General features: G+C 33.3%; 2 protein-coding genes across 3 annotated transcripts in view; one reads left to right on the top strand and one right to left on the bottom strand.

Annotated features, from left to right (window-relative positions):
• LOC115883017 (U2 snRNP-associated SURP motif-containing protein-like) overlaps nt 1-15,710 on the bottom strand; it is a 75,756-nt gene extending 60,046 nt beyond the window's left edge. The window contains exon 1 of the mRNA XM_030901289.1: nt 15,609-15,710. The gene's annotated coding sequence lies outside the window, so the exon portion shown is untranslated. The remainder of the gene's footprint in view (nt 1-15,608) is intronic.
• The window catches only part of LOC115883018 (sodium-coupled monocarboxylate transporter 1-like), a 107,379-nt gene that overhangs the window by 61,321 nt on the left and 19,933 nt on the right, over nt 1-26,125 (top strand). Inside the window, exons 2-4 of one of the 2 annotated variants that reach the window (XM_030901291.1) lie at nt 15,849-16,008; nt 22,433-22,550; nt 25,522-25,589. In XM_030901291.1, coding sequence (XP_030757151.1) covers nt 15,849-16,008; nt 22,433-22,550; nt 25,522-25,589 — 346 coding nt within the window. Of the gene's footprint in view, nt 1-15,848; nt 16,009-22,419; nt 22,551-25,521; nt 25,590-26,125 lie in introns of those variants that run through there. The other variant, XM_030901292.1, reaches the window with a different exon arrangement.

The following is a 26,125-nucleotide window of genomic DNA, read 5'->3' as shown; positions in this document are numbered from 1 at the left end:
TTAATGTCGAATTGCCACTTGGCCAGCGAATTGATTTCGAATGTAGCTTTACAGGGGAAATCAAAAAGTAATAACAACAGACCGTTCTGACATTTCATCCTATTGTTTTGATTTTTTTTCGAGGTTAATGTAATTTTTCGTTTTTTTTAACTTACGGACTGATAAAAACAGCTTTTCTTCGGCACGATTGATCACATACATACACAAGAAACTATCAGCCGAAGAAAAGAATATGAACTTCCACTAGCCATAGCCTTTATAGATTTTGAGAAGGCTTTTGATTCAATATATCCTAAGGCAATAATAGAAGCCCTAGCGACTAGTGAAACAAGGTATTGCAAGGCGTTATATAGAAACTATCGCCAATATATACAAAGAAGCCAAAGCAAGAGTAATGATTTATAAAACAACCCCAGAGTTCTCAACTGGTAAAGTAGTATGAGTACGAGCGGGAACCACGATATCCCCAAAGCTGTTTACAGCAACACTAGAAGAAATATTCCGCCAACTGGACTGGACCAACAAAGGATTAAAAATAGATGGAGAATATCTCAACTATCTAAGATTTGCTAATGACATAGTCCTAATTGCTAAAAGCCCTGAGGAACTACAAGCTACAAAATGCACTTAGCAAAAAGTACTGTACAATGAACGAGTGGACATAAAAGCCATTCTAATAAATAACACAGCACTGGAAATCGTAGAAGAATACATGTATTTGGGACAACTAATACACAGCTCGGGATCTCTATTATCAGAAATCAACAGAAGAATTAAGTTGGCATGGAGTACTTATGGAAAAAACTCAATCATATTGAAATCTAGAATTCCACTTTCTTTATCTAAAGAACAAAACATTCAACCAATGTGTACTACCAGTGATGACCTATGCATGCAAAACCTGGACAAAAACGGACATCATCAGGAAACTGCACCTCGCACAAAACTCAATAGAACGAAATGCTGGCACCCTAAAAGAATAGAGTGGATACAACAAAAGACCCAGATAATAGATATCATCCACAGAGTCAAATCCCTCAAGTGGCAATGGACAGGACTCGGCAGGACACCTGGCAAGAAGGACGGACAATAGATCTAAATATGTGAGGAAGGCTACATCATAATTGGAAATGGCCGAATAAGTTGAAAATTGAAAATGATGATTGTGATAAACAGTTTTTCTACTATTCTGAACTGTTTCTAGTGTTTTTTTTTGTGTAAAAAATAATTTTTGTTAGTGTTTTAGCTGGTATAGCCAATTAGTGTTTTATTTGGTGATAGTTCTTTGTTTAGTATTTTATTAACGTCGCTTTCCTATTAAAAGCGACGTTGTTGGATCCGAGTCGGTAAATCCAACGATCTGTCGACGTACAAAATAACAACGTATACCATTTTTATTAATTTCCCAACGTCGCTCCCACATTGGCTTGCACGACGTACATATACTTGAACTAGCCCGACGTCTATCCGTTGTCCGAATAGGATACGTCTCACTGATAATCCCTAAAGTAACGTCCAATTATATTTTGTTGTATTTTATGTTCATATTTATAACCTAATTTACGTATCTCTATTTACGTCCGTATACAACCCATTAAGTAGCATTTGCGGCCTAATGAACATCATGAACATAACCTAATAAAAAGTTTTTGTAAACAAACTTAATTTTTTTTATTATGCCTAAAAAACACTAAAAAGGCATTTAGACCTTCATCTACATTTTACAGAAAGAGATCGAGGCTTTTGCAAAATAATAATAGTAGTAGTGATATCTTGCCTTCACCCACGAATGTTTTTTATTCGGAAGAGATGCTGTATTACACTGGTGCATCTTAATTTCATTTTTAAGCTTGACTCCATCCTCCTCCCACATGTGAGGTACTGGTTCCAATTCTTTTAAATTTTGTATATATTATACTATCTTAAAAATGTGGCTGTCCATTTTTTAAGGAGAAAACAAAAACTAAAATATAGTTGCACAAATCCACAAATCACTGATACGCAAAGTGAGGTAACGTGGCGTACGTTGGAATTATATACGTTATAATACGATTGCCGGTCGTCCGGTTTGATGACTTCGGTCGTGTGAGACGACTTATGTTGGAGACCCGGTCGGAATTGGTATATTGGTAGTTCATATTAAGTCGGACACAGAAATCCGCCATTCTTAACAAGTATCCGATTGTCAGCCATTTTAAAATCGTTTTTGTTTTAAAATTTATATTCACATTCCGATTTCTAGTAGAATAATATTGATAAGGTTGATTTTGGGGAACCACAGTACAATTTTATGATTAAACCAGCTAGAAAATAAAAAACATATTTTGCGAGTTACTTTTTATAGATATTTTTATTTCATAAATCTACCTAATTTTGAAGGCGCTCGTTGTTTTCCGGGGTATTTTAATCAGATATATCAAAAAAGTGACTTCCGTTGACAAAACTGATGTCTGGATTAATGATTCAGAATTATTATAATATGAAATTAGGTAGGCACTTATAGTTATATCATATTCGAGAAGTTATTATGAATCCATTTGTAATTAGGTAGTTTGGTTAGGTTTTAATGTATTCTTGGTAGCGAATATGAAACCAAAAGTAACGTAAGTGCTTAGCGACGAATTTTAAGTGACTAAAATCCAACGTAATATGACGTTGGTAATTGGTAGAATTACATTCCCTATTAGGTCAGATACAGACGTCGAGGCGACCCGAATCTGTATTCCCCATTTAGGTGCAAATACGGGTCGTCAGGCGGTCGAACCGACGTTGGTACCCTACGTCGGGTTTATTGAACGCGACGTATACCCGACATTAGATAACGTCCAAATGCTACTTGGGAATACTAAAATACTTATTTATTTTTTTATAGATATAATACCCCAACTGTATTACAGCTAATAATAATAATATAATAATTAATCTTAATTTAATATATCATAAACCAGTCTAGTATGATCATTACTTTTTGAATTCCCCCTATAGACCTAAGCATGAACATGGCGGCCATGGGGATCTTCATTTCTGCGCACCTTCAAGCTCATTCTCCTATCTCTATATCTCTGATCTATATTGACCTCTACAAGTAGCATACTGTTTTTTTATCAACAGTCGTAAAAACTAATTTTAATTTAAATTTTAATTTGTAATATACATATAATGTAAAGTAATATAATAATTATTTCCCGATTATAGCAATTGTACTGGGTGTCCCATTTTGGTTGAAATCATACGGTATCTCCGTTATTAGTGGAGATAGGAGGATGCGGTTTGCACAAACCTGTCCCACTTTTTTGTCAAACGGAAGATGCTACAAAAAAAGTTTTTATAGCCCTCTTCGTTTCTGAGCTACAGGGTCTTTTCGAAAATTTTGCAATTTGGGATAGCCCCCGTATCTCCGTTATTGTAGATGATATCGCGAAGGTGAAAACCGATTCTGGTAGAACTTTTTACGTAGAATACAGTGGCGTAGTCTGTTTTTCTACGAAAAAAATATTTTTGAAAATATAAACTAGAGTTATGTTTTTTTCAAATGGAATACCTTGTATATTTATAAATCATATGATCCGCTTTGCTATGAGTTTTACAAAAATATATATCACTATCTATATTTCTTTTCACCATTTACTGCAATATTTAAAATATATCATTTTCTAATTAGTAGGCCGTGATAAATAACAAAAAATCTAAAATGATATTTACTAAAATAGTGATACACATATTAAAATTTTATTTTGGGATTGATATATTTTACTGTTAAACTGTTACCACTAAATCTCTGAATATATTTTTCTTTTTTATACAGGGTGTTTCAATAATCATGTGCCATCTCTCGTGGGGAGATTCCTCACGTAAAAAATAAGATTTATTTTTCATATCAATATAGTTCCGATTCTGCTGTTTCGTAGCTGCAGGGTGTTAAAGTCTTAATATTTTTTCGATTTATTATAATTTTCTTCTAAGTACTTTTAGCGTTTCGAATGAAATTTTGAAGGTAAATGTTACTATAAGTGTGACACATTTTAATGCTAAAAATGTGTCGACATATTCACCAGGGACGTACATATGGGTTAACATTCGAATATTTTTCTAAAGAAAAGCATGTACGCCCCTGATTTTTTTTCTTTTGTTAGCGAAATAGTGTAAGTAGTTTAATGCTGATTAAAAGTTATCTCTTGATATTTTGTCGATTTCGGCCTCCTTGATGAGATAAACGCAATTTAATTAATTTGCCTTGATCCAAGTCTAATAGCAACCTTTAAAAAAAATAATATCATTAACTTGCGAAAGTTTTAAATAAGTAAGTACTAATCGATTTCTTATCAAAAAATATGAAAAAAAATACCATTATTTTTTATTTGAAATTGCTGTAGGATGGACTAATAGTAATAATAACTAATAATAATAATGTTTAATAATAAATTAGGTAAAATACATAATTTATTAATTTTATTTTTATTAATTGTGATTAATAAAATTGCTCGTTTATCTCATCAAGGAGGCCGAATTCGACAAAATATCAAGAGATTACTTTTAATTGACATTAAACGGCCAAAACAATTTTGATATCAAAAGAAAAAAAGTCAATGGCGCACATATTCCAGTGATAACCTATATGCACGTCCCTGAATGACACTTTTTTAGCATTAAAATATGTAGTATTTATAGTAACTGTTACCCTCAAAATTTCATTCGAATAGCTAAAAGTACTTGGAAGAAAATTATAATAAATCGAAAAATTATTAAAACTTTAACACCCTACGAAACAAAGCAGAATCGGACCTATGTTGATGTGAAAAATAAATCTTATTTTTACGTGAGGTATCTTCTCACGAGAGATGGCACGTGTTTTTTGAAACACCCTGTATGTTACTATAACGGGATGGGTTGCAAATCAGAAATCGAGAACGGACAAATCCGGGAATCACGGAGGCCATCATATGGGTTCCATCCATTGGTTCCAATTCATTGATTTGAGAAATAATAATTTAACAAAATTCTAATATTTTCAAAATTGTGAGGGGGCCCATCTTGCTGAAAGTATATTTCACTGTGATTTCACGTAAATTAGCTAAAGGAATATCTAAAAGTTCCGGTACGATTGCTTCCAAGATTTTCAAATAGCAGTAGAGCAGTGGCGGACTAAGCCTGTCGGGGGCCCGGGGCGGCGAAGCTAAATGTGGCCCCTGGTCTGTTTAGATAATGATATACTTCTAATGCATATTTTGTAAAAATTGAATGACGTATGTATAATGGTTGACAAAATTTAAGTATTTATACAGGGTGTCCCAGGCTGAGCCTGCGTTAGAAGTTTCTAGAGGACTACAATATCTAGATATGAGATTTTGTGCATATCATTTTTTCACAATGAGATCTATCAATTAAAAATATTTTCAATATGGCGGCACTTTCGGAAGTACCGGAAGTTGACAGCAACTTTCTTATTTTAAATGGGTGACCCCATTTTTTATTACATACTTAAATTATCTGTAAAATTTTATGAATTTTGATATTAAACACTATACGTAACGTTAACCGTTTTTTAGAAAAAAAAAATTTTATAATTTTTGGAGTTAAAAAACTGCATGTCAAAAATATGTATATAGCCTAAACGTCAAATTTAGTGATTGCCACAGCCACTGTACCATAAAGAGAAGTACCATGAATGTGGCTATCTATGTCAAAAATTAAATTGTCCGAATGTCATATAATAATGGCCGCAGCTATCATGGAATTGAGAGATTAAGAAATTATCATAAATCATTTTTTTTTAAATGGAAATCCTTTTTTTATTTCATTCGTAAAAAGGATTTCGTTACTTTCGTTTTTAAAATTTGTTAAATTTTGACTATACATGTTCCTGTACCTAAAATAAATCGTTTTTAAGTTATTTAAGATTTAGCGTTAAAGCGTATATTTTTCTTAATTTTAACCAGTAGCCTATGACAGTATATTATCGATCATCATTTCCAAGCTAACTTTGCGCTGTTTTTTTTCGATCGTACGGTATATTATTAAAATATCAATTATTATATATCACTAAAGAACGAAAATACGAGATATATTTATATAAATACACTTTTTAAACTTTTAAGGGGGCAGCACTGACTGACACTATGTCAAAGAAAGCTAGATAAAATCAAGAAAAATATACGTTTTCAAACTAAATCTTAAATAACTTAAAAACGATTTATTTTAGGTATAGGAATTAGTAGTGGGAACTATCGAATGAATACTATCGAAACATTCGATAGTTGCAATTCATTCGAATAATTCGATAGCTAGTAAAAAAAACATTCGTTGAAAACTATTCGAATAAAAATTATCGAATAGATGCGTCATCTGCCTTGAAATATTGTATTCTAGTAATTCAGCAGCAAAAACCATTCATTTATAAAATTCATTCATTTGTGAAATTCATTTATTCGTCAGGATCGATTATAATAAAATATTAACTGGATTTTAGTTGTCGCCCGGCGACGTAGGTTTCTTTCCGAGAAGCCCGACAGCGGTCGGTGGCAATGCTAGAAAAAAGCCGGCATCTTTGATTTTTTGCGGAGTCATATAAAGATAAGGACACATTATTTTTTTTATTGAGGTGCTAGTATTTACACAGAAAATACATTATGAAGGGCGCTGTTGCCATATATTGGTATTAGTTGATATTAGCAAAGAATATTATTGTTTGGCTTTAGTTAGTTAGGGATAGTATGTCTATATATTTTGCATTTTTTTATTAATATTCTGTTGTTAGGTTAGGTTAGATAATAAAATATTTTGATGTAGGAAAATGATTTTTAATGTTTTTAAGCAAAGACTGGTTTAATAAAAATAATAATAACAGTAATAATTTGTTATACCTATTAACAACAAAATTTAAAATAATTTAATATAAACATTTTTTTTACGTAGTAGCAAAATATAAACAACAAATTAGATGTCAAAATTATTTATATTAGATCCTATTTAAAAATAATATAGTCTTTAAATTTTTTGGCAACGTTGGTTTATTAAATAATAATAATTACAGAGCTAATTTGTTATATTAACAACAAACTTTAAAATCATGAAATATAAATATTTATTAATTTTCTAAGCATGCAGTGTAATGGAAGGAAAATATAAATAAAAAATTAGATATCAAAATTATTTATAACGCCCCTTTCGCCCCCCCCCCCTTCCCTTAGACCGCCACTGCAGTAGAGAATTATGTTTCCCTAATATTTAAAGAATTTATTAGTGGCTCCCAAAATAAAAAAAAAGAGAGAGATAGCAGTATATTTTTAATAATAGGTAATTCTTTAGTTTCTTTTATCATCAATCATGGCCTACTATTAAATATGATCTTTTAATAAAAACTTGCAAAGAATATTGCAGTAAATAATGAAAATAAATATAGAGAGATTTTTGAGAAGCTTAGAATTTATAAATATACAGGGTGTTCCATTTAAGAAAACATAACTTTAGCTCATACTTTTAAAAATATTCTTTTTGTAGAATAACAGACTACGCCACTGTATTCTACTTAAAAAGTTCTACTAGAATCAGTTTTCAATGTCACAAATTGCAAAATTTTCAAAAAGACCCTGTAGTTCAGAAACGAAGAAGGCTATGAAAATTTTGTTTATGGCATCTTTCGTTTGACAAAACAGTGGGACAGGTTTGTGCAAACCGCACCCTTCTATCTTCACTAATAACGGAGATACCGTATGATTTCAACCAAAATGGGACACCCTGTACAGGTGAGTCAACGATAGAGTAAAGTCCATTGTGTGGTATTCCAAAAAGTGTGGCGAATACCGGGTGCGTCTCAAAAGTGGCTTACCCCTATAACTTTTTTACTTTTAATTACCGAACGGGCTTTGGTATGTTAGTATATGACATAAATTAGGATTGATCAAAGATATTTAAACTCTATCTTTGGGATTCATTGACGTATTCTATTGTTTTCCCGTTTCACCCGAAATGGCTACAACTTTTGATTTTTAAATGACACCCTCCGTATTTTTTTAATTTATTCGATAGGAAGTGACACTCTGAATAGAATCATATGTCAACTTTTGACGTTTTCGAATATGGTTTATTTGAAATTGCAATATGGTTGGTTATAACGACAATTTGACTGGAAATAGCAAGTGTGTAGTATTAAATGATTCGTAAAAAATGCTTTTTCTAAATATGCTAATGAGCCACCTTCGTTCCATTTGAAAATATAGAGATATGAGTAAAAAAATACGATTTGGGTATCTTTTAACAGGCCCAGACAAGACACTAAAAACACTTGACAATCAAATCTACTTTTCCAAGGCTCTTTGATTAAAAATTAGTCCAAACAAAGCCATGGCAGTCTAGATTGAAATTTAAAATACGATTTTTTTTGTAAGCGAAAATGTCAAAAGATGACATATGATATGTCATTCTATTCAGAGTGTCATTTTTTATCGAATAAAGTAAAAAATACCGAGGGTGCAATTTAAAAATCAAAAGTTGTAATCATTTCCGGTGAAACAGAGTGGCCGAAAACAATTGAATACCTACGTCAATCAATTCTAATTTATGTCATATACTGACATACCAAATCTCGTTTTTTTATCTGAAAAAATAAGAAAATTGTAGGGGTGCACTTCTGAAACGCACCCGGTATAAAATTATATGGGGAATGTCATCAATGGTTATTTCCAAGCCAACTGAAAGCAGTTTTTTTTTCGATCATAAGATATTATATTATACAGGGTGGCGCACCTCATTTGCCTCGGTTGATTATACGAAAACGGAAAGATGTAGAAACAAAATATTTTATGGATACATGTGGGGAGTCAATGTACACAATTTAAAATTATTTTGAAATATACAGGTTGTCTCAGAACTAAGATCCATACCAAAGTTATATTTTTTCTTATGGAACACCCCTCGGAACACCCGGTATTTTATTTCATTTTTGGATTCTTGGGCCCAAAAAAGGCATTTATTATAAGGGTTAAATATGCTTAAAATCATTGGTTTTTGAGATATTTAAAGATATTTAAATATGCATGCTACAAGAGAATTGATTATCAATACCACGTAGATTACTTTTCAGAATTAATTCTTGTGCTGAGTTTAAAGGCAAAGAAATAAACTTTACTGAAAAATGTTATTGCTTCCTTAAATTTATACAGGGGTACCAAAAATTAGTGATCTATTTTAAGAATTTATTTTACATAAAAACTTTGTTATTTCAAATGCCACACCCTGTATTTTTTTAAATAAATCGAAGCACATTTAAATGCTCTTTCAATCTATATTAGGGTTTGCTATACCTATCTATCTCAGATTTTGAATAAAAAGCGATTTTTAAATAAAATGGCAATCAAGGTGGCTGGTATCGCCATGGTAATTTTCTAGTGACAGTTAGTAACTGTTTTCAAAATCGACATTAGTTTATTTATTAGACTTTATTTAAATCTATACCAGTTTACTTTTATTTAATTGACCTACAATAGTTAAATAAATAATATTTATTTAATATGTATTTATTATTCTATCAAGGAAAAAGAAGAAGTAGTTCTTTGTTTTATTTTATGATAATTCAATTTCTTCACTTCCGACGACAGGTTTCTGCCTAATAGGTTTTTTATAAACGACACTACCAATTCTGCGAAATAGCAAATAGGACAAGTAGTTTTTCAAAGGAGCGCTTATCAGGAAGATTCATATTTGGATATCTTTGAGCATTAGCTCTTGAGGCCAAGAAATAATTTTCCTCACAAAATAAAATCACTATAATAGTAACATATCCATTCGTTCCACCAGCAGATATGGCTTTATTTTTCTTCATAAAATAAAGAATACTTACTTATTAAACTATTGTGGGTAAATTTTAGTAAACTGTTTACTGTTTAAATAATAATGTCCATACACTAATATCGATTTTGAAGATAGTAACTAGCTGTCACTAGAAAATTGCCATGGCGATACCAGCCATCTTGATTGCCATTTTATTTAAAAATCGCTTTTTATTCAAAATCTTAGATAGATAGGTATAGCAAACCCTAAAATAGTTTGAAAGAGCATTTGAATCTGCTTCGATTTATTTAAAAAATACAGGGTGTTGCATTTGAAAAAACAAAGTTTTTATGTAAAATAAGTCCTTAAAATAGATCACTAGTTTTTGGTACCCCTGCATAAATTTAAGAAAACAATAACATTTTTCAGTAAAGTTTATTTCTTTACCTTTAAACTCACCACAAGAATTAATTCTGAAAAGTAATGTACAGGGTGTTGATAATCTATTCTTTTGTAGCATGCATATTTAAATATCTTTAAATATCTCAAAAACCAATGATTTTAAGCATATTTAATCCTTACAATATTTTGTATAATGCCTTTTTTTGGGCCCAAGAATTCAAAAATGAAATAAAATACCGGGTGTTCCATAAGAAAAAATATAACTTCGGTATGGGTCTTAGTTCTAAGACACCCTGTATATTTCAAAATAATTTCAAATTGTGCACATTGCCTCCCCACATAGACCAATAAAATATTTTGTTTCTACATCTTTCCGTTATTGTATAATCAACCGAGGCGAATGAGGTGCGCCACCCTGTATATAAAACAACTACCTAAGTATATAATTTTATTGCGATTTTAGGTGCTTGTCAGATATAACACCCTCCGAATTTTGTACTTTTTTTATATCACTCGAAAGCATACATCGAAATAAGTATTTCAAGCCAAAAAAAAGTGTGGATGATCCATAATTTAATGAAAAAATAAACATCTAATTATTGCTACACCAGGCTACTTTCTATGCGAAAACTCCTCCAAATTTTGTCGGCGTTGCCAGATTCATTCATTTCTTCTTGAAAGGTTCATTAAAAAAACACGTGCTGGTCGGAAGAAAACTCGCGTTAAGAACAGATTATAAATTCTTTTAAAATCAAGAAAAGGCTTTTTTTTATTAAAAAAATGTTAATCACTTGATTAAAATAAAAAAAACATAACAAAAGATTAACACCCTCAACGAAAAGGTTGAAACCAGCGCAATCAAAACTCTTTCGGTTTCAACTCTTTTTTTGTATCATGTAACGTACAGTACATCTGTATGCAGCTGGATCTGTGTCTATGACAGGAATGCGGACAAAAAACATTTAAATATACAGAAATATATTTTATACGTCGACTTGACGAGTACGTACTTCTAATCGCTCCGCCCACTCATTTTATTGGCTACTTGCAAATTTGTCGAATTTTTATTGATGGGACGCGTCGTCTAATTTTTTACGAAAAACATCGAGAGAATATCGTTTCCCCTCTCACGGATACCCCGTAGCTACAGAACAAACAGACGTACTGTACCGTATGATCGAAAAAAAAACGGCGTCAGCCATGGCTATGGAATGAACATCGCTGTCATTTTATATGTAAAACTAAATGGGGAATGTCATCGATCGTCATTTCCAAGCCAACTGGACACCGTTTTTTTTTCGATCATACGGTATTATGTATCATACAAATATGGAGTGTAGAGGTTTGGTTTACCTCTACACTCCATACATACAAACAAGAAATAACTTTGGCAACAATGCTTATGCAGCTTAGTGCGGCGTTACACGGTCCGTTTTTGCAGGTTCCGCACTGCGGATCCCGTTTTGCGGTATGGCAATATCGCATGAGATGGCATGGCAGATGTAACACCATCCGTTTTTGCGGGATGTGCGGCGACATGCTGCCGCAATGCAGGATTGCGGGATGCGGGAACCTTGGTGACGACACAGTCAGTTGAATGTAAACTGTAGCACGGTACGTTTCTGCGGTATGCCGCTTTGATCGCGAAAAGCAAAATATGTTTGATACGGACCAATTTATCGAGCTAATTCGTGGGCTACCTGCCCCTTGGGACAAATCAAACTCTGAATATTCCAACAAAGACGCACGACAAAGGGCATGGGTGAATCCTCATTGTCGTGTTTTGTTTCGTGATGCTCGGTCTCAATATTTCAAGCAATACATCAAAAGATTTTTGAGACATCCGATAGTAGCCAAAGAATTTATCATTGTACTTTCGAATTTTAGAATAAAATTTTCAAATCTTCGTCTTCTTTCGCGTTCGGAATTAAAAGGATGAACCCAGGTTTTACGGCATTTCGGCTCTCGTAATAAAAATTTCGGCTCTCGTAAATAAAATTAAAAAATAAAAATTCTCGTAAAAAATACGGACCGTGTAACGCCGCACTTACATTCTTAACATCTAGTGACAGACAGCTCCGGCGGCAAGTTTGAATCGAAAGAGTAAATCGATCAGGCAAATATTACAAAAGATATTACCAACTCTATTTTTAATTTATGACTTATTAATGCTTCTCAATGATTAATTCTGACCTTTATATTAATAAAAAATGCATATAATCGTCATATTTTACAATAATTACACGCATATACAACTTCACCATAACCTGCACACATAAAAATGCACTTTTAATTTATTTATTTTTCAATAAATTATGGTTATTTAAGTGTATGCTTTTGACTGATATATAAATAAATGCCAAATTCGGAGGGTGTTATCAGGGGGGTGACAGTAAACCGGAAAATTGGAAACAGTTCTGGCGCGGTCTTACCCAGGCAGAAAGCATGGCCTTCTAGACTGTCCTAGACAAAAATCTGAATATTTCTATATGATTTCTGTCAATTTCAATTACGGAACATTTTTATGCACGTCGGCGTCCTCTTCTTTTGTCTGTGTGTCAGCCATGTGTCAACTCCCGAGGCCTCTCGCAAGGTCGGGCGCCATTTTAATTTTTGCCGTTTTAGATTTGAATGGAAGTTTGTTTATGATATTTCGGCTGAAATTTATAAGTACAAAGATATTTTTTGATATAAAGTTCCTTGTTAACACTTTAATAAAGTATATATGATATTAATTACATGAAGAAAATGATGAAATCGACGTTTCTGCGTGTAGTAGGTATGGGCCATATTTTATGTAAAAATAGGTATAATAAATTAACTGTTTTTATATTTTTTTAGCTTTCAATCCAAGGATCTTGGGATATTCTTTACCAAGGATTTTTCCGTATCTCTACTTTTAAAGACTGATCGGTGATTTTGAGCAATTGAGAGCAAGTTACACAAGGTAAATTATGATTACTGAACTATTATTATCCTACAGCCTATATTAATTATCTACAAGATGAACAGAAATGCGTAATTACATATCACATAGGTACCTATTATGTATTTTCATAGCAATAATGCTATGTATGTAGATTATTTTTAAAATACAAATGAGGTATTAGATGCATAGGTATCATATTTTTTATTCATTTTATTTTCATTCAAGTCCTGTTTGATTTAATTCATAACAGTCTTATGTACCTATATTTATGTTTTTTTTTACATATTTTTTTTTGATTCCAGGTTTTGCGTGGGTTCCTGTTGTCTTTCTCCTGCTTCCAGTTAGTTTTACGCCCGTGAAGCTGTGAAAACATTTATTCATCTTCAAGTTTCTGTAAGTCAGTGCATTGTTTCTTTACTAATTCACTTTAACACAGCATCTCTGATGTTATTTAAATATTTTGATATTGATACAGTAGTTTATGGGTTTATAGCTCTTTAATTGTGTAGATTTGCATATTTACATTGTTCTAAATTCCAAATAAATATTTTTGAGTAATTTTGTTGTATTATTTACTACTAGAAAAAGTAAAAAGTATATTAACCCTCATTTAAACCTCCTGAACAGCCCGCCATTAAAAACCGGAAACGGAAATAAATTTCATAAAATTGAAATTGTCATGTCAATGAAGTGTCTATGTCATGTCAAATCATGTCAAATGTCCCAGCCGCCATATCTGAAAATTAGTTACCCAGGCAGCCACGCTGTTTCCATAATTTAACATTGACTTGACACCAGGGGGGTGACAGTAAACCGGAAAATTGGAAACAGTTCTGGCGCGGTCATACCCAGGCAGAAAGCATGGCCTTCTAGACTGTCCTAGACAAAAATCTGAATATTTCTATATGATTTCTGTCAATTTCTGTTACGGAACATTTTTATGTGCGTCCTCTTCTTTTGTCTGTGTGTCAGCCATGTGTCAACTCCCGAGGCCTCTGGCAAGATCGGGCGCCATTTTAATTTTTGCCTTTTAGATTTGATTGGAAGTTTGTTTATGATATTTCGGCTGAAATTTATAAGTACAAAGATGTTTTTTGATATAAAGTTCCTTGTTAACACTTTAATAAAGTATATATGATATTAATTACATGAAGAAAATGATGAATCGACGTTTCTGCGTGTAGTAGGTATGGGCCATATTTTATGTAAAAATAGGTATAATAAATTAACTGTTTTTATATTTTTTTAGCTTTAGATCCAAGGATCTTGGGATATTCTTTACCAAGGATTTTTCCGTATCTCTACTTTAAAGACTGATCGGTGATTTTGAGCAATTGAAAGCAAGTTACACAAGGTAAATTATGATTATTGAACTATTATTAGCCTACAGCCTATATTAATTATCTACAAGATGAACAGAAATGCGTAATTACATATCACATAGATACCTATTATGTATTTTCATAGCAATGATGCTATGTATGTAGATTATTTTTAAAATACAAATGAGGTATTAGATGTATAGGTATCATATTTTTTATTCTTTTTATTTTCATTCAAGTCCTGTTTGATTTAATTTATAACAGTCTTATGTACCTATATTTATGTTTTTTTTTACATATTTTTTTTTGATTCCAGGTTTTGCGTGGGTTCCTGTTGTCTTTTTCCTGCTTCCAGTTAGTTTTACGCCCATGAAGCTGTGAAAACATTTATTTATCTTCAAGTTTCTGTAAGTCAGTGCATTGTTACTTTACTAATTCACTTTAACACAGCATCTCTGATGTTATTTAAATATTTTGATATTGATACAGTAGTTTATGGGTTTATAGATCTTTAATTGTGTTATTTGCATATTTACATTGTTCTAAATTCCAAATAAATATTTTTGAGTAATTTTGTTGTATTATTTACTACTAGAAAAAGTAAAAGTATATTAACCCTCATTTAAACCTCCTGAACAGCCCGCCATTAAAAACCGGAAACGGAAATAAATTTCATAAAATTGAAATTGTCATGTCAATGAAGTGTCTATGTCATGTCAAATGTCCCAGCCGCCATATCTGAAAATTAGTTACCCAGGCAGCCACGCTGTTTCCATAATTTAACATTGACTTGACACTTCTTCTTGTATTTATTATTTTATGGGTGTTATATCTGACAAGCACCGCGATTTTATATTGGTATAGGTAGGTGTAGGTAAATAATCCAAGTTTATAATACTACCACAATACTACTCCAAGAATTATTGAAACATTCAAACACTTAAATAAAACAGGACTATTAAAATATGGAGAACTCTTATGTATGTAAGAATATATAAACAAGGGTAGTAGTACCTGTACCTACCCACAGTATTAAAAATTGCGCAATCGATTGAAAAAGTAATTTTTTATAAACCAAACTTTCTTAATAAACCTATCAACTGTGATTTTATTAAAATCACTTAAAATCATTTTAAGTATTAAACTAAAATTTACTTAAGTTATATCTACAAATTTTAAACTATACTTACCTAAATTTGAATTAAATAACACACTTTAGGCAGTTCGGAAAATATTAGAAACCATAACAAACTGTTAAATTAAAAATTGACAACCGAGAGATATTGCCAAACAGAAATCTGTCATTTATTGATGGCCTCATCCAGAGCCATCTAATAATTACATTTCATATTAAAGTATTTTTAGTTGCCTAACTTGTTTTTTTAAAATTTAATATATTTTTAAGAATATTTTTTTTCGTTTTATTTTAGTTATATATCAGGAATTAGTCTACTAGGATTGCCAGCTGAAATGTATACATATGGTACTCAGTTTTGGATGATCCTAACATCAGAAATATTAGTTTCTTTAGTTATGGCTTATGCATACTTACCTGTTTTCTATACGCTTCAAATAACGTCTAGTTATGAAGTAAGTACCTATTTTATTATGAAATGATGTAGTACCGTATGATTGAAAAAAAAAACGGCGTCCATTTGGCTTGAAAATGAACATCGATGACATTTACCACATAATTTTACATAAAAAATGACAGGGCTCTTCATTTCATAGCCCTCGCTGACTCCGTTTTTTTTTCGATCATACGGTATTATTAGTCATGTATGTATGACTGATTCTTTGTTCTATATAAAGGGCAATAAATAAGTCAAGGAGACATTACCAAGAGAGAAAATACATTATTAAGCAACAAGCAACATTTTTCGCCACTTTAAATATCAATCAAAATCAATATTCAGAATAAAAAACTACCAAGAAAAATAGTGATTTTTACAACAAGGCATTTCGTCATAAAGACGATGTTTTTCAATAATGTGGGATGATCTACAAGTTATTATCAACTTTGTCGAATTAATTCAGGAGTCAAAACTATGTTTATACGACTATAATCGACCAGACTACAGCAACAAAAATGCTCAAGATGCAGCCTGGAACGTAATTTCTAAGGAGGGATGCATCCAATATCATCTTCTTTACATATTATTTAAGTGTATTAATTTAAGTACGTCTTCGTCTTCTGAAGATGACATTTTACTAAATAAACAAACACCTTATGCCAGTTCTTCTATTTTTTGCCACCTCATTATGCTGGGAGAGCGCCCACAGAAGTGGCCGAGGCTTATGGCGTGGCAGTGGTATGGTTGCGGCGTGGTCGCGATCTGGTGTTTTAACGCATACTCAGGTGACAAAAAATAGAACAAGATCCAGCATAAGGTGTTTGTTTATTTAGTAAAATCTCGTCTTCAGAGGACGAAGACGTACTTGCATTAGTGCACTTAAATAATATGTAAAGAAGACGATATTGGGTGCATCCCTCCTCAGAAATTTCGTTCCAGGCTGCATCTTGAGCATTTCTGTTGCTGTAGTCTGGTCGATCATGGTCGTATAAACATGGTTTTGACTCAATTAATTCGACAAAGTTAATAATAGCACAGATTAGGTACCTATCCTATAAGTATACAGATAAAAATCTTGTCCCTAATTTGTGGTACGAAAATTGTGTTTTTATGACGATGAGCAAACGAGTAAATAAAGACGAGTAAAAGTGGGCGTGCTTGTGCGCAAACTAGTAACCTAACTAGTGCGCGACTCCGAAAATTGGAACCACGAAAAACAATGCTTTTGATGATAAGTTTATAATCTGTATAATCTTTGATAATTGTTTGTAGATCGTCCCGCAATATTGAACACAACACAAGTCTTTATTACTATTACGAAATGCCTTGTACTGAACGGGCTCGCCACGCCGCTTTCAATGCGCCACTAGTGTTCACAATATGGTATGCCTGATCTGCACCTCTCCTGCGTCATCTCGTTTTTTTTTTCTTTTTTTTTGTGAGGGGTGGTTTAAAAATCTTTTATAGACGAATAGTGGTCATTTCCATGACAATCTCGAGAGAAACGGTCATAGAAATAACCCCTAGACAGTGTAGGATTCGAGATACCCACTAAAAACGATCCACCTCCGAGGAATCAGCCGCCGAAGAATTGCGGCTCTTATTCCTGCTTATGTGTTGGGGAAGGGAAGGGGCAAAGCCCTGGGTGCCTGAAGGCTAGTATTGGGATGCGAGATTTAGGAGCGACTGGACGATAAGTCCAGAAGAGTTTTGTGATAGTCCGGTAGACAATTTTGGGAGGGGGATTTGGTACCGAAATGGAGATCATAGAGGGTAACATACTTGTAAGTATGTTTGAAACCATGGTTTTGACATGACTAGCTACTTGTTCAAGTAGTTGTTTATGGAGTTCTTGGTTTATTGAAGAGATGGGTAGGAATGACTCAGGGGTATTTCCTGGAGGCGAGTTGTTGAGATTGCTTTTGAGCACTGAAGCATAAACTGTAGGATTAGGAGGGATAGGAGTCGAGACCTTTGAGGATTCCGGCTGACTTAGGATGTTAGTATTGGGATTACGATTTCTCGGATTTTTTGAGCATGAATTGTGGCTAGCTGGATGCGGACCTCTGCAATTTGAACAAATTGCAGGCGCATCAGCCTCTTTATCACAGGATTTGGTGTGATGGGATTTGGCGCACCTCACGCAACGCGGGGCCGCAAAGCAGTTCGAGGCGGCATGGCCGAATTGCTGGCAATTGTGGCACTGACGTACCCCCGTTACCCCATTACCGCGCCTCGGCGTCGCCACCCGAACCCTTAGCGAGCCCACATGCGTGATGTCGAAGATGTGGGTTTGATGTTTGGGTACTCTGACCTTGACGACGGCCATAGGAATACCGTCTCGTGAGAGACGATGCATTTCTCTGACCTCGAAGCCTTGGGAAGTAAGGTCCTCAATTATTGCCGAGTTGTCGACAAAAACTTCAACACCTTTGATTAGGACATTTAGATCCCTGTCATCAGGGGAAAAATAAGTATGAAAGGGTATTTTCTTGCTTTTGAAATAGTCGACGATGGCCCTATGGTCATCAGAAGAAGAGGGAGTGATTCTAATGCCGAGAGGCACAGTTTTTGCTTCAGAAAAGCAGATTTTCTGCTCTTTGAAAGTTCTTGTGATACTCATCCAGAGACGGGTATCACGAAGTACGACTTGAGGAGGCTTTTTGGGCCCTTTGCTTTTAGATTGAGGCTCCTGCTGTGTTTGAGGAACAGCAGGGGGGGTTTGGGTTGGGACGCCTGTTGCGTTTGAGGAGCAACAGCGGGAGGGTTTACGATTTTTGGGACCTGAAGTTCCGGGCAATCGGGCTTTTTTATATCGGGATTTGCACCTGATGAAGTTGTGCAGGGTGGGGATGATGGACGAGCTGGGGGTGCCTCCCTTGAGGCTAACTTTATCTCTGGGATCGGTGATGACGCAAGAGACTCGTCAGTACTGGCCTGACGCGTCTTCTTACTGATCACGTTTCTACTCAAGTTTATTTCATTATGACTGATTTTATGACGCTCAAGAATTGAACGGACTAAATTTTTCTTTTCTCTAAAGAAATGATAGGAGTAAATTAGGTCTTGAATTTCGTCAGGGGAGTAATTCCTTGACCGATCAAGCCTGATGAAAGGTTCAGGAAGGGTTGCGATCTTGCGATCGACAGGAAATAGTATGGGTTTGGAATCTGAATATAAGGAATCTGAATCTAAGAGAGTTTTTCTAATCTGGGGAGATTAACCTTATTTTTCTTGGGAGCCACGATAGGCGATTGGGAAGAAGGATAAATGACCCTTGGAGAGGGCCGTATTAAGCGGAGCTTGCTCTGAAGAATCGAGCAAGCTTGTGATGAAGGGAAGCACTTACCGAGCGCGAAACACTATAAGAGCTGCGATGTTCACTGAACGATGCGCGGTACTCGAATGCTGTGAGTAATGTACGTCGTCACGCCGTTGACTATACTGATGGTGATGATTGATCGCTACGAATTGACTGATGACTGGTCATCTCGGTGGGCGTTTCCTAATTTATTTACACTGGCATTGCCATCGCCACGCTCCACAACCACACCACCGCCATATCTACGCCACTTCTATGGGCGCTGGGCCTTATAAAAGTATATATAAAATATGGGCCACGCCATAAGACTCTACCACTTCTGTAGGGCGTTAAAGGGGCATACACGCACGATTTCATCTACATGCCAAATCAAACAGTTCAGATCTTAGGACCAAATCGATAGCGATCTCTTCACACTACACCTTCATATTTTATAAAGGATAATTTCGTCTGTATATACATAGTCTACAGGCAATATGAGAGATTTGAATTTTCTGTATCTACAGGGTGGTCGAAATTGGTCTGTTTTAACAGAGTAAATCTATTTCCTGACTAGATAGAGCAAAACCGACATAAATGTCATGGGCTCGTTTTCTGAGACACGTTTAATAGCCTGTTTAATCGCCTGTAGATATTTTCACTGCCAACTGAGATACGGGGTCTTTTTGAATTTTTTACCATTTGGAAAATTGCTCATTACTTTTGTATTTCGCGGAATAATAAAATTCTGTAAAAACGTTCTTAAGGCACTTTTTAAGCACAATTCAGTGGCGTAGTCAGTTTTTTTCTATACTTGCTCTTTTTGTCAGAAATGATAAAAAAAATAATTTTTTAAATGGAAATCATAGTTGGCTATGACCTCAAAAAAAAAATGCTGGCGTTTAACCCTTTCCAACGATATAAAGTTACGTTAGATTACGTTGTATTTATTTCTAAAAATGAGAGAAATGTTTAGGTTTTTTATCTTTGTATCGAAGCGGGCCTTGATTTTGTTTTGACCTAATTGCCTAATTATTTTTTATCACAATTTAATATTCTATATTTTTATTTATCTGCATAATTAAAGACTTTTGAAAAGGTAAATCAACATTCTATATTAGTATTACAAATTGTAATTAAAACACCAAGGCAAAGGCCAAGGTTACAACTGAATTATTAAATGGAGAATTTGGAGAGAATTGGATTGGAAAAAGGGGCCCCATATCTTGGCCTGCTAGAACCTCTAATTTAACCCCTTTCGACTTTTTTATGGGGGAAATTAAAAGACCTTATATATAAGAGAAGAACCGAGAAGGACGAGAGAAGAATTGCAGAAGGCTACAAGTACGTCTGCTGCATCTGTATCTATGAAAGGAATGCGGACAAAAAACATTTAAATAAACAGCAATATATTTTATACGTCGACTTGACGAGTACGTCACCGCAAATCGCTCCGCCCACTCATTTTATTGGCTACTTGCAAATTTGTCGAATTTTTATTGATGGGACGCGTCGTCTAATTTTTTACGAAAAAATCCTCTCTCACGGATACCCCGTAGCTACAGAACGGACAGACGATGGGACAGACGTACTGTACTAGGCAAGCTTTTGGACTTATTACACCAGTTCGCCTAATAAATCGCTGTAACTCTGTGCGCAAAAGATTCAAGAAGGAGGTGTTGTTTGAACATCTTTGAGGTTTTACTTAAAAAACTACATTCGTCACTCAAAAATACGTTTTTTAGTTTTGTTCTTAGTTTATTATACTGATTTCAATTGTAATTAATAATATAGAATGATAATTTACATTTTCAAAAGTCTTTAATTATCCAGATAAATAATAATATAGAATAACTATAAATTGTGATAAAAAATAACTAGGCAAATAGATCAACACAAAATCAAGGCCCGCTTCGATATAAAGATAAAAAACCTAATATTTCTCTCATCCTTAGAAATAGATACCCATATAACTTTATATCGTTGGAAAGGGTTAAATGCCACCATTTTTTTAAGTTCATAGCCAACTATGATTTCCATTTAAAAAATTATATTTTTTATCTTTATTCTGACAAAAACAGCAAGTATAGAACAAAACTGACTACGACACTGAATTATGCTTAAAAAAGTGCCTTAAGAACGTTTTTACAGAATTTTATTATACCGCGAAATAAAAAAGTTATGGGCAATTTTTAAAATGGTAAAAAATTCAAAAAGACCCCGCATCTCAGTTGGCAGTGAAAATATCAACAGAAGGTTTACGCCACTAAACATGTCTCAAAAATCGAGCCTCAAGATACTCAAAAATCGAGCCTATCTGTCGGTTTCGCTCTATCTAGTCAGAAAATAGGTTTTCTCTGTTAAATAGTGGCAGTTTCGATAAAGATCTCATCAAAGAGATGAGATCGGCGATATTTCATGAATATTTTAACTGCTCAGACCACATATTTGGCAGAATCTGTTCATCGTTACGTGTAGAGCCTCTTTAATACAGTTAAAGAAAACCGAGGAAGAAAACTCACCCGTAGGAAAACTCACCGAGGGAAAAAGTTTCTAAATAAACTAGGCACTAGGCTACCATTTTGTTTTTCAAATCGTTACATAAGTTTTTCTTAAAAAAAATACTCGTTTTATAATATAAAAGCGAAAAATATGAAAATATCTCACATTAGTACTTAAAGACACTAGAGTTTTCATTTTTACAACATAAAATAAGTTTTTTTTAACCATCTTTGTACCGCGATATCTTCGTAATGAGGGACTTTTGAACTAACCATCATGTTACAAACAACTCCTTATTTTGAGCAATGACCTATTTAAGTTTTTTGCATTTTTTAAACATCCTGTATGATATGCTAATGTTCGTCAAACACAGCAGATGAGAAATATAGCAGACCAGTTTCTTAGCACAATTTTTATGCTTCATTTTAATATCATTATGAAAGAGTATGTCATCATTACATTGTATTTTACTTTGGAATAAAAATATTATAATGAATTTCCAATAAAAACAATAAAGCGAATACACAACATAAATAATGGGATTAATTTTTCGTATTATCCATTAAATAGTCTTAATAGTATATTTTTTGTGAATGTTAAAGTTCATAATATTCATTTTAATAGTTCTTCTTTTAAGTACCTCAACCTTCGGTTTAACAACACCGTTCGACTATTGGGATCCATTCTTTTCCTGACAAAAATGTTGCTATATATTCCTATAGTAATCTATGTTCCAGCCCTAGCTTTCAGTCAAGGTATGGTAAATTATTATTATATTATATTTGTTTTTATTTCTGAGTCTATAGTGTAAGACTCAGAAATTATCAGTAAATACTTATATTGTCCAATTTTTTATATTAGTTATTGAAATACATATTCTACAGATAATAATAAAAATAAATAAAAAAGTTCGTATAAATTTATATCCTAAAACGCTTACTTTCGGAGGTACAGGGTGTAGAAGTTCCATTTGTATTTCTATTTTTTCCAAATAATTTAAGTAATTGTCAACATTTGGATGAAAATTGTTGTCTGGGAGTTTTTCACATGAGAGATTTGATTTTGATGTCAATATGACTCGTCTTTGTCGGGGCGTCACCTACATGTATATTAACTGCTGATTAAAACTACTGAGTGAAAAAATATACATTTCAGTATTTTTCAACGTAAAAAAATGTCCCTTGGTAAAAATCGCTACGAGCAACCGTTCTGCAGATATTTGGAATGGAAATGGTCAATACATATCATTACTGACAAAAAATAAACATGTTGAGTAGATAGGTATTTGACGGAAATTATACATTTGGGAACTTTTTATTTTTAGCCGACCATACCAACAGGTATGGTAGGCTATTAAGTTCGAAAAAAAAAGTTTTTTTAATTTCACTCAAAATGAGTTATTTGGGTTTGGTTTGATAAATGACCTAAATACAAAATATTTTCATGGTGTATGTCTGTCTGTCTGTCCGTCTGTTAGTCTGTCCGTCTGTCCGTCTGTAACACGATAACTCAAAAACCGCTAAACCGATTTTAACCAAATTTGGCACAAAAATACTGTGCCACCCGAGAATCTGGTCATTAGTTTTTGGTGGAGGTGGGGGGTTGGTAAGAGGGTATGGGAGAGGATTAAAAATTTTAAAAAATCGTAACTCCAAAATTACAGTAGCTAGCGAAACGTGGTTTTTAATTTAAGATTAGGAATAATATCTGCAACAAAATTTGTAATAACATCAAAATCAAAGTCGCAGTTTTTGAGATAATTGATTATTAACATATTTTAGTATGGGCGGCTATACGTGCCTCCCGGCGCCAATTTTTAAGATTAATCTTAAAAAATTATGATAAAACAGCTTCTGTTGAACTTTTGGCATAAAACATTTCAATTTATTATTTTAATCTAATAACTATTTAGTCAACATGTTTAATTTGTGTCAATGATGACAAGTATTGATAATGTCGATTCCAAATATCTCGAGAACCAGTACTCGTAGCGATTTTTACAGACATTTTTAAGATAAAAAAAACATCGTAAATGTATATTTTTTAACTAAGTTTTATACAGGTACGAACGAAAAGTTATTACTCTTCAAACCAGTTAAAGAATATGTAGGTGACGCCCTCTACAAGTAGGCGTCATATTGACATCAAAATCAAATTTCTCATGTCAAAAAACTCCCAGACACCAATTTCCATCTAAATATTGACGTTATTTCAGAAATTATTGGGAAAAAATCGAAATACATAAAATGAAACTTCTACAACAATTTTCATCCAAATATTGACATTTGACTTAAATTATTTGGAAAAAATAGAAATAAAAATTGAACTTCTACACCCTGTATCTCCGAAACTAAGCCTTTTAGGACATATATTTACACGAACTTTTTTCTATACTTATTTTTATCTGCAGAATATGCCGCCGAAGTTTCCGGAATACAGTTCGGACCACCCTGTATATAAACGTATATAAGAATCAGAATTATACAGCGTGTCAAAAAAATAGTGTATCTTAACTTCGGTGGGTAATTCTACCGTTAAAAATTCAATAAAAAAAAAAGAAAAAGTACTTTCAAGGAATTTCTACAGGAAAGAGATTCTACTGGTCGTACTTTTTATCCTTATAGATACAGTAATTTCAACAAGTGACATAAAAAGCTAGTACTTTCTTACGTAAAAAAGGTGCTCTTCATTTAGTTTGATATGGTGAAGGGTTTTCAAGATATTGGGGTTTAACTGTTACGGTGTGTCGATTTTAGTGTTAGTGAAATGATAAAATGTAATGAAATTATAAATAAATTAATCTCATGATTTCTCTAATACTAAAATCGACGCATCTTAACCTTTAAACGAAAATATCATGAAAACCGTTTACCATATCAAATAGCACCTAAATATAGCTAAATAGCACCTTTTTACGTCATTTGTTGTTGAAATTACTGTATCTACCGTATGATCGAAAAAAAAACGGCGTCAGCGATGGCTATGAAATGAAGATCGCTGTCATCATGATAAATTATATGGGGAATGTCATCGATGTTCTTTTCCAAGCTAATTGGACACCGGTTTTTTTTTTGATCATACAGTATAAAGCTTGATTTTCATGCATCCGTTGTCCGACGATACGATGATACGATATTAATTTTATTGGTTGAATTTAAAGACTTCGATTGGTTAGAAACGGTTAACCAATCGAAGCCTTTAAATACAGCCAATAAAATTAATATCGTATCAAAGTATCGTCGGAAAACGGATGCATGAAAATCAAGCTTAAGGATAAGGAAAGTACTACCAGTATTACTCTCTACCAATACGTACGGTACTTCCCATTAGGGAAGTACCGTTTTAGGGCTGTTACGAAATTTTACACTAACGTCATTTCCTTTGGCATTAAAATGTGTGGAATAGTACTAAATTTCAAGAAAAACGGTTTACCAATATGTTTAATAAACAATTTTTTTTATTTACTTTTTCGAGTGGTGTCACTTCTTCGGAAAGCATTTTAGGCATATATTCATAGGAACTTTTTGTTTTATTTTTATCTGTAGAATTACGCACCGAAGTTAAAAACACTATTTTTTGACACACTCTATATTATGTTATTCATACATATTTAGAGGCCATGGTATTCGCTGTTTTGTCACAAATCATTCTTCTACACATTCTACACTATTTTCTAATACTAACAGAAATAGTTTTACTCTTAATTATTTTTTATTTCATTTTTAGTAACTGGAATCAATCTACATCTCGTTACTCCGGTCGTCTGCATAGTTTGCATTTTTTACACAACTTTGGTAAGTACAAGCAAGTTATAGATAATAATCTACAATTTCCCTTAAGCTCTTTCGAAAGTCTGGCGAGCTAACCAAAGTTATTGGTATAAATGCCACGAGTAGAACAAAAATAACTAATGCCAGTCGGTCAAAAAATAGGAACGGTGATATTATGATTAGTAACGGCAATATTACTGATACGATCAAGGCTAGTAGCAGCATTATTAATAGAATGTCGTCTTCTTCGGTAAGTGAATACGGTCGTGCTAGAAAATCTTCGACTGTTTGTGATACGGCCCGATGGGGAGGAGTTTTGTTGACTGCATTTAAGTTTAATTCATCTTCGGTTACGTCTACATTTTCTTCTATTGTAATGCGTTCTTCTATGTTTTCTTTAGAATTCATTGAAATTTTAATGTATGTCAGATGAAAAGATGACAAGAATTTTGACAATAGCATAAGTTACTTGTCAATATTTATAACAATGCATGATCGAATATAGGGTGATTTTCAAAACCATCCCAATAACTTTTTTATTTTTTCAGATAAAAATGATA

The sequence above is a fragment of the Sitophilus oryzae genome, unplaced genomic scaffold (genome assembly GCF_002938485.1).
Source record: "Sitophilus oryzae breed Bouriz unplaced genomic scaffold, Soryzae_2.0 scaffold_1801_pilon_pilon, whole genome shotgun sequence".
NCBI classification, from domain to species: Eukaryota; Metazoa; Arthropoda; class Insecta; order Coleoptera; family Curculionidae; genus Sitophilus; species Sitophilus oryzae.
This window is presented reverse-complemented; position numbering and strand designations above follow the sequence as displayed.